The sequence below is a fragment of the Syngnathus typhle genome, linkage group LG5, assembly GCF_033458585.1.
Source record: "Syngnathus typhle isolate RoL2023-S1 ecotype Sweden linkage group LG5, RoL_Styp_1.0, whole genome shotgun sequence".
Taxonomy (NCBI): domain Eukaryota; kingdom Metazoa; phylum Chordata; class Actinopteri; order Syngnathiformes; family Syngnathidae; genus Syngnathus; species Syngnathus typhle.
Window position 1 is genome coordinate 9573868 of NC_083742.1, and position 9901 is coordinate 9583768.

Below are 9901 nucleotides of genomic sequence, written 5' to 3' on the forward strand. Positions count from 1 at the left end.
AGATATAATGAGAGATCATCTGGGTGGGAAGGGAGATGGGGAGGGGGGGCGGTGGTGTTTGGGGAAGGTAGATAAATGGGATCTCAGCAAAAATAGTAAGATGTAGCTCCCGAAGTAACTCGCTTTGCTCTGCATTTGACACCCAGCGTTCACAAAATTGGTAGCACCCCTTAAAGAAAGATACGTCCATAGAAGAGGGAGCTGAAAAATCCGTAACATGATGTGAAATAAACATTTCTTAATAATCGCATCTGGATGCCTGAGCCTCTTCTGGACTGCATTTGGAACTCTCCTCCATTTCACTGGCTGGTGCCTCTTCTGCATATTGCGCCTCATAGGCTATCCCTTCAGCGGTGTCATCCTGGTCCTTCTGACCCGAGCTTCCCTCCGTCCTCTCAGGAGAGTCCATATGATTGCTGCCCTCGGACGCTCCCATGTGCTTCTTCCTCAGGTGCTGGTTAAGGGTGCCCTGAAACGGGAAGCATTTTCCACAGATCTGGCAGTGGAACGGCTTGTTGTCCGTGTGGCCGCGGATGTGGTACTCCAGTTGGTCTTTCCTTGTGTACTTCTTGCCACAGAACTTACAAACAAACGGGGTGATGCCCATATGCAGGCGCATGTGACGGTCGAGGCTCCCTTTCTGATTGAAGGTCTTACCGCAGTAGACGCAAATGAGTCTTTCGTTGTACGGGTACCACTGACTCCTCAGACTGCGCTCTCGCACGTCGTTCTCCAACATTGTGGGTCCCACAGCGGGTTCGCTGTCATCTGCACCTTGTTTGATGTGACTCAGTACCGCTGCTGGGATGCCCAGGGGGCGCTTTGCTCTGGCTCTTCCACCTCTGAAGCCGCTGAGGATGGAACGGGACGGGCTGGAGCTGCTGAGGTTAACAAAGCACGGGGAAGCGAGCCCTGAGTAGGAATAGGCAGCCGACTGGATAACAGGACCGTAAGAACCCACACTAACAGCCAGAACTTGCTCTCCATCCACCAACTCCGTGTGGTAGCCATCATCGCCAGCTGAGGAACTATCGGAGTAGGTAGGCCTCTCAGTTTTCTCTACTTTCACATGCACGTCTGTGACTTGGCCGTCTTTACCAATAAGTTCCACTTGCTCCATTTCTCCTTCCATGGGCGCATCATGCTCCGACACACTGTCGGTGCTGCCACGATCCGATTGGCCTTCCTCTTGCTGCAGTCGCCCACGACCCAGGCCTTTTCCTCCAAGGTCCAAGCGTGCTTCGTTTCCTGCATGACTCTGACGGGAGTAGTAAGGGGGGGAGATCTGCGTGGGGTTGACAAAGAGGTTGCTGTCGTTGACCCCGTTCCGACTTGTCTGCGAATCGTCCTTCTCTGGGCTACTAACTGGGAGGCTTATTTTGGAGTGGATGCTCTCGAGGATCTGCGTACACTTGTCAATAATGACCTGCATCTGCAGAAAGCTGGCAGCAGTGAGGAAACTGATAATGTCCTTGAGCTGCAGGGACATATGGCCGGTGTAGCAGAATGCTAGAAGCTGCTCAAACACCTCAGGGCTTTTGATGACCGAGATCGAAAGGCCACTCATGGTGCTGAGAGCTGAGTGGTCTCGAAAGTAGGGTGAGCTTGCTGCCAGAACGGCCTTGTGGGCGCGGAATGGCTGACCCTGAATGTGGACAATGATGTCACATAACTTGCCCTGTAGTCGCAACTCATTGAGCTGGGTCAGGACAGTGTTGCTGAACTCCGGCACATCAAACTCGATGTAGCTGCCGTCGTCCATTTCTTGAATATGCTTCTCCAGTTTGTCAACCACCTGAGGGGGAAACAAACAAAACACAAACGTTTGTGAAGACACACAAAAGGGTTGTTCATTTGACTGTGTCTAATTCAAATCATGTTTAATTCATATGATTAAAAAACATTTAGAAATGAAAGGTTTACTTTATGCAGTGTTAACAAAGTTTTTTTTTCCAGAAAAAAAGAAGACTCTAAATTCCTGTGAAGTTTAACCAAGGATTCACGTCCAAAGTCCTACCCAAAAAAATTGAAGAAAATAGAAACAAACGATGTGTGTGGATTGCATAGAACATTGCTTGCATTTTGTTTGGCTTTTTGTGTATTTTTGGGATCCCAAAACAGATGGAGCAAAAATGTAATGCTCAAATAAAATCCAGAAAAAATATGCCCTTTTGGAAGTGACACGGAATTAGCAAGATTCCTGTTCAATAGGTACTACCGTATTTTCCGCACTATAAGCCGCACCTAAAAACCTCCAATTTTCTCAAAAGCCGACAGTGCGCTTTATAATCCGGTGCGGTTTATATATGGACCAATATGGATTCGTGGATGAGGACTAATTTATTAAAGTAAGCTTTACGTGTTTATTTTGTGTGTTGTGTGATATTAATGTTTGAGCAACGTTGAGTTATTGATATATTGTTATTGTTTTCACTATTTTGAGTGTTACTATATTGTGATTGCATTTATGTTTGAGCAACATTGAGTTATTTATTTTATACGCCTTATAATCCGGTGCGCTTTATATATGGACAAAGTTTTAAAATGGGCCATTCATTGAAGGTGCGCCTTATAATCCGGTGCGCCTTGTAGTGCGGAAAATACGGTACATGTTTATTACCGCTTTTTGATTAATTGATTGCACTTTGCAAAAACTAAAATGGCCCATTACAGTACAGCGCTGCTATTTTGTTGAAGCTGGACAATACCTCCATATCATAATCATTCATTCTCCATATGCCGTTTCATAACTGCATGTCATTATGAACAGCTGTAGAATTGCAGCTGTGCATGTGAGCATTATAGAAATGGGCTTAAATACTGCAAACTCCCCTTTCAGTATTTATTTTTTTTTTTTTTTTGAGACAGATCATGTGATATATCCTGCCATTTTGATTGGCCGTAATAGTTATAAAGCTATTCACTTGTAATTCGAATTTTCAATCGTAGCCAAACTAACATTTGATCGGGTTGTTGGGTGTGCGGGTGGCTTAATGCAGAACGGGTCCGACAACATTGTTTAGGGTTGACAAAGGAACAACGTACAGTACACCCCAGACACATAGATTGAGATGAAAAGTTAACACTATCATGTGGCTTTCTATGCACGGCGTAAGTATGTACTATGTAGGTACTGCTATGGCTCAGAGCTTTTCAAATTCCTTACATCTGAAGCGACAGAGTTCGGAATGTAGTTAGACATGACTGTAACATTTTTATGTCATCCTACCCTAGATTTGCAGAAAGTCATTTCACGCAAAGGATCATGGGGTGTAGGAATCAGGTGGGAACATTATGAAGAATGTTGAGAACCACACGATTGGCCATGAGCTGTCAGGTGACTAATAGAACACCATTCCCATGCAGTTACAAGAAACATCATAGCCTGCTATATTAGCTTTAAATAGCTATGGTTAGGCGGCACAGTGTCGCACTGGTTAGCACATCCGCCTCACAGTTCAGAGCTGCAGGGTTTGATTCCCACTCCGGTCTTCCTTTGTGGAGTTTGGATGTTCTCCCTGTGCCTGCGTGGGTTTTCTCCAGAGGCTACAATTCCCTCCCACATGCCAAAAAATCCATGGTCGGCCAATTGTCCACTCCAAATTGTCCTTAGCTGTGACTGTGACTGTTTGTCTATATGCAATCCTATCCCTACGATTGGGTGGCGACCAATTCAGCCCACCGCCTCCCGCCCAAAACAATATGGGAAAATAATGAACGCTTAATGCGACACTTTTAAGGGCGCTTCATCAAAGCTAGAAATTCCAGCAATGTCATAAAAGTTGAATGTGATGCATTGAAGTGGATCTGCCACGACTGCACAAACAAGTTTTTGTTGGGAACTTGGCGTTATTTAAGTTCAAGCAATCATATGGGCGTGTTTTGGAATTTTAAAGACAAAATGGTCACCACTACAGAATAGGCTTAAAGCCAGACCATTCTGTGTCATCTAAAATAATAAAAGGCAATAAATCACAGAATTTATAGAGTACTTTAAAACAACTGTAGCTACATACAAAATGATGCACATCAAAGACAGTTCAAACAACAATAATACAGTACAGACAGTAAATACTCTGGTTTCCTCCTACATTCCAAGAACATGCATGGTAGGGTGATTGCCCCGTAGGTGTCAAGTCAAAGTCTGCTTTGTTGTGTGTGAGTGCAAATGCAAATTATTTGTCTGTATGTGCCCTGCAATTGGCTAGCTACCAGTTCAGGGTGTAACCTGCTTACCGCCCAAAGACTATTGGGATAGGCTGCGGCACTCACGCCGCCACCCTTGTGAGGATAAGTGGTATGGAAAATGGATGGATGAATTTTAAAGCATTGGTACTGAAAACAGACAATTATTGAGTCATTTAAGATTTTATTAAGGTTCTGTTGTCTTTCAATTATTTAAAGTAGTTTTTCCCCAACAGTACAACAAATGTCGATCATAAATTGACACAGTGAACTACAAAAAATGGGCTCCTCAGTCTTGTTTGGTGGCTGCCGGCTATTATTAGCAGCTAAACTGCTGATGTTAATGTGGACAGGCTGTGCAAACACTTAGCATTGTCATGCTTTCATGCAAATAAGTTCACACTATAACGGCAAAAAAGCATAGTGAGAAGGTTATGGTTACGCTAAAATTATATTTTGTGCGTGCGCGTGTGTGAATGTTCTTGTGTTGTTGGTGTCTCAGAACTTTCAGTATCTATAGCATCAAGAAGAATGAACAGTGGAGCACCAAACTTCATGCAATAGTCACTCACACTCGATCCTTAAGTGCACCCCAAGTTTCAGCCAAATCCAAATTCAGCATGATTGCTTGAAGCTTTACAGAGTTATGTTGACAAATAATTAGGCTATATCTTGTTTCACTCGATCGTGAAGACAAGATTTGACGAGATTTTTTGCAGACCATACCACAAAAGTATTCTCCATAACGGCAATATTTTTCTGACACCAAAACACTGTATTTGGCTGGCAGAACTTATGTTAATGAACTCTTATGTTAATACTTATAAAGTAGTAACTATTATTGGAATGATATGCCAGTCTTCTCATGCAATAGTCAAAAGAAAAACAAAGTAGCTAAAACGTCACAAAATCGGACACCGGTGAAACACTTAGTCTAGTGGCCTGGATGAACTCAGATGTACTGAATAACCCAATGACTTTGCTGGACTTTGATCTTTGATCGTAACATTGGAATAAGGAGTACACGAATATGAACAGACATAATTACTGGTACCTTTTTTCTTTTTCTTTTTTCCTCGTAAAAGCATGTCGTTTAAAGTAAGTAATATCTAAAATGTAAAATATGTCTGGCTGGTTACCCAATAGGTCTGCCCCAGACAGTTTTGAATTACAAACTGACAATTTCATGCTCAGGTTTTTGTAAAAATCGTCATATCAAGTCCATCGTTTCAACATTTGAAATCGTGGGACGTCGACTGTCGAACCAAAATGGAACAATTGTATGCCCTGTCAAACTTTTATTACCATTTATTACAATCTAATGTGCGGGTAGCAAAAATAAATGGGAAGTCTGTTCATTAATGGAGCAAACGCTCAAATTCCAACTGAGTAATATTGGCCGTCTCGATCACTGCTACATTAAATTGTTTTAACAGAGTGTAAGTGCATCGCTTCATAGGGCCGTGCCATAACGCGACCGGGCGGCATTCGAACATATGCTAACTCCATTAGCTAGTTTAACATTTAGCCAGGGTTTTGGGCAAAGACAGGGAAGCTTCATACACTCCTCACTAAGTACACACACCTCAAAATAGTTTGACAGTAGGTTCACGTTGTACACACTACACACAAGATTGGCAATCTTTTATGACTTTTCACAGACGTGATCGCGCAGAGGCACCATGTCGGCTGTCATATAAGGTTGCTATACGGCTAGCTAGCTCACCAGGCAACTTAGCTATAAACCCATAGTAGCCAACGACGGTGGCTAGCGCTAGCATGCGCTAGCATGCGATCGCTGGCACCACATTCCACCATTAGCAAAGTAAGACAGAACACACGTTGGCATGACAAACCGCGGCACGCCGCCACCAGTCTAAGACTCGATTCAAACAAGCAGACTCAGACTCACCGTGCTGCAGATTGCCATTAAACGTTGTCCATTCCCCTTCAGTTCGCTAACAGCCACAGCCAGGCCTCCCCCCCTCTCCAGTCCAGATGTGTCAGACAGTTGCTGCTGCAATTTTTGCATCAACAGGAAGTGTTCTTTTGGCTCTTTGCATTCATTCTATCGGCGAGTTTTGCAGCAGCCCCTCCCTTGCTTACGCTGGTGCAATGTATAGCGACATATTCCCGACACATTATGCAAGTCATACATACGCACCATATTAAAGACGTGGCGGGATCCAGTTTGTTCTCAACCCACAAAGTGACCATGCGAATGTTCTTAATCTCATTCACTGCAACCGTGGCGTGCAATACATAATGTATAGTCCATCTTTCATTGCGCAATCTCAAAGTGCGTTGTGTGAAATCGTGTCATGGTGTGTACTAGTACCACACTTCTGGTGCTGATTTAGTGACAAAGCGACAGTGTACAATGGTATTTGTGCATGCATATCAAACATAAACAAAGCTCACGTTGATATGCATATGTACTACATCATGTACCCGCGACAGCCAAAGTATAATTTCAGCTATTGCTATATTTACAATTGACCGTGTTCATTTGCAATATCTCTTGCCTTCAAAGCTTTATTAATTGTATTTTGTACGTTTAATAACGTTTAAGTTAAAAATGCAGTACATTATACAAGATCATTTAAAATGGGAGCGTCTCTGTGTGTTAAAGAGAAGTCATCTTTGAACACTATTAAAGTACGTTATATACCTGCAGATAGGTAGATAAATGTGGGCGACATGGAAAAAAATGACACTTTAGTCTTCTGCAGAAATGCCACAAAGTGATCTGTAGAAATGCCACAAAGGGGCGCCAGAGACTAAATTGTAACAAACTCCCGAATCTATTGTCAGGTCAGTCGCTCATGTAACCGATCTAATATAAAGTGACCTTTAGCTGTAAGAGAAGTTCGGCTATCCCATTGTACGCTAATTGAACAGTTATTGAGGTTGAGGAATGCTGTGGCAAACTGTCAAAAACACAATCATTTTCTGTTTTAGCTTTTGGCTATGATAGTCATCATGAGAATTTGGTTGTTAATTGATTGGAAATGTATTCCGCTAGGATAAAGTGGATTTAATTCATCACATTTAGCGAAAGTGTAATTTTCCAACTGGATGAATGGATGGATGGATGGATGGATGGATGGATGGATGGATGGATGGATGGATGGATGGAAAGACGGACGGACGGACGGATGGATGGACGGACGGACGGACGGACGGACGGATGGACGGATGGATGGATGGATGGATGGATGGATGGATGGATGGATGGAAGGACGGACGGACGGACGGACGGACGGATGGACGGATGGATGGATGGATGGATGGATGGATGGATGGATGGATGGATGGATGGATGGATGGATGGATGGATGGATGGATGGATGGATGGATGGATGGATGGAAGGAAGGACGGACGGATGGATGGATGGATAGATGGACGGATATTCACAGTTAAAAATTTGCATAAGTACATTTTACCATGCCATTATGAAATGTGAAATTGAGCATGCTTGTTTTATCTACCAACCCTAATTCCAATGAAAATGAGTCATTTTATAAAACATGAATAAAAACAGAATACAATGATTTGCAAATTGTTTTCAACTTATATTCAAATGAATGCACTACAAAGACCAGCTATGTAACCTTCAAACTGATTGTCATTTTTTTAATTTTGTAAATCTTCACTGAAGCTTTGTCGGTATACTTTCCCATTTGTGCTTGATGTACCTCTTCAGTCGCTCTCGGGTCTCCGTTGTCGTACCTTCAATGGGAGACAGGTCTGGACTTCAGACAGGCTAGTCTAGTATTCAGTCATGCTGTTGTAATGTGTGCAGAATGTTGCTTGGGATTGTCTTGTAGAAATAAGCAAGGATCACCCTAAAAAAAAATGTTGCTAAAAAATGTTGCCATTGGTACTAATACACCTCAATACCGTCACAGATTCTGCCTTTTGAGCTTTGCATAGACAACAATCCAGATGGTCCTTTTCCTATGTAGCTTGAAGGACACAATCTCATGATTTCCAAAAATAATTTAAAATATGAACTGATCATACCTAAGAACAATTTTCCATTTTCCGTCAGTTGATCCCAGATTAGGTCATACTCAAAGAAGCTGGCAGCTTCTTGGGGTGTCGGTCATTACCTTTGCAGGCTAGTATTTTTACTTGCATTTAAAGATGTAGCAACGGGTTGCATGTGTTAACTAATAGTGGTTTCCTGAAGCGTTCCAAGCCAATGTCAATATTCTTTATTAATTACGTGTTTTTTTAACGCAGTGCTGCCTGAAGGATTAAAAGTCATGGCCATTGTATTTTTGCCTTTCGACATACATGAAGAGCCATAAATAACTTGCAATTGTATTTTGAGAAAATTTAATTTGAAACTGTTGGACTATTTGCTTACACAGTTGTTCACAAAGTGAAGAACCTCACCCTGTCCTTGCATGTGAAGAGCTGAGCCTTTCGGGGATGCTCATTTTATACACAATCACGACACTCATCTGTTTCCAATTAAATTGTTTGTCCATAGACGCTTCAAAACTGGTTTTCCCTCATCCTTCACAGTTGTTTGTTGCCACTGTCCCAGTTTTTTTGTAACAAGTTGGAAGCATCCAATTTAAAATGAGAGATTCAGTGGCATTTTTCCACAGTCTCGGACAGGGCAGACTCAGGATTTTGGATCAAGACCTGTCCAGACCAGGCTGATACAACTGTGATCAGTAAGAAGCAGATAGCCTGGATGTCGCCTGGAGTGCCACGCCCTGTAAAAAGAGAATGAAGATGGAACACGCCCCAAAAAATCACCTAAAAATGTTGGCAAACCCATCAGTAACGTAATTTGGTTTCCAAAACCACAAGGAATTACACTAATATGCAAAGTGAACTGTAAGCGGAAAACAATGTGCAAATCCTGGCACAAGGTCGAGCTTTTATGTGCAAATTCAAAGTAAGCATAAAGACAGGTAAAGTCACTATTAAATTAACTACACTGTGAAAGTTGGAATCAGAATATCCTATTCTAAAGCAATGAGTGAAAATTAGCTCTTATCCACTCTTGATTGTTTTTGCTAATGTTCATATTACAGGTAGCCAAGGAGGTTGCGTAGTGTTGTCAAAAGCAAGATAACACAATAACAATGAACAAATCAGATATTAAACAAGCCCCAATTCACCACTTGAGCTTTTGACGCACATACGTACACATTCTAGTCAGCATCTGTATATGATTTTTGAAATACTCTATGACTTTTTCTAAAATGTACTCTCAGAAAGTAAACAAGTGAATGCTGAGGGAAAAAAATGGATATGTGCTTTGTGTGTGTGTGTGTGTGTGTTTGAATGTGAATGACAAGTTGGCATCACAAGTGGATTTCTGACCTAATCATGTGCAGGTGGATGATCAACCCAAAGAAAGAATGGCTTTGTCACCGCACGTGCTTCCTCGAAACAAGTCCCTCTTCTATGCTCTTCTCTGAATTTCCCTTCTCTTGATGCATAGTTGAAGGCTGCAGTCAAAGTTTCGTCATTAGAGATTGTCTGATTGGGAGTAATGATGATGCCATTGATAACATCTCAAACAAATTCTTTATCAAAGGCTTTCCTGTTGCACTTGTAATCTTTTCTCAAACGGGGCCTTGGTAGCCCTATGTGGTCTGCTTGAGCAGGATTTAATGGGGTTTCTTTTGGGTGGTGCAACTGCAGGTATCATAAGGGGGCTCCAGGTGGTGAGGACTAGGGCTCTGA

General features: G+C 42.3%; 1 protein-coding gene across 2 annotated transcripts; it reads right to left on the minus strand.

Moving 5' to 3' along the window:
* Window positions 1–238: 238 nt before the first annotated feature.
* On the minus strand, window positions 239–6454 carry zbtb34 (zinc finger and BTB domain containing 34). Of its 2 annotated transcripts, none has more exons than XM_061278619.1 (2): window positions 6098–6454; window positions 239–1795 (listed from the first exon to the last, which is right to left on the minus strand). In XM_061278619.1, exons 1-2 carry the CDS (start codon window positions 6215–6217, stop codon window positions 239–241), a joined length of 1677 nt encoding a protein of 558 aa, XP_061134603.1. In that variant the 5' UTR covers window positions 6218–6454. The 2 variants fall into 2 exon arrangements, with proteins under 2 accessions (XP_061134603.1, XP_061134604.1); XM_061278620.1 differs by having other exon boundaries at window positions 6346–6417.
* Window positions 6455–9901: the final 3447 nt, after the last annotated feature.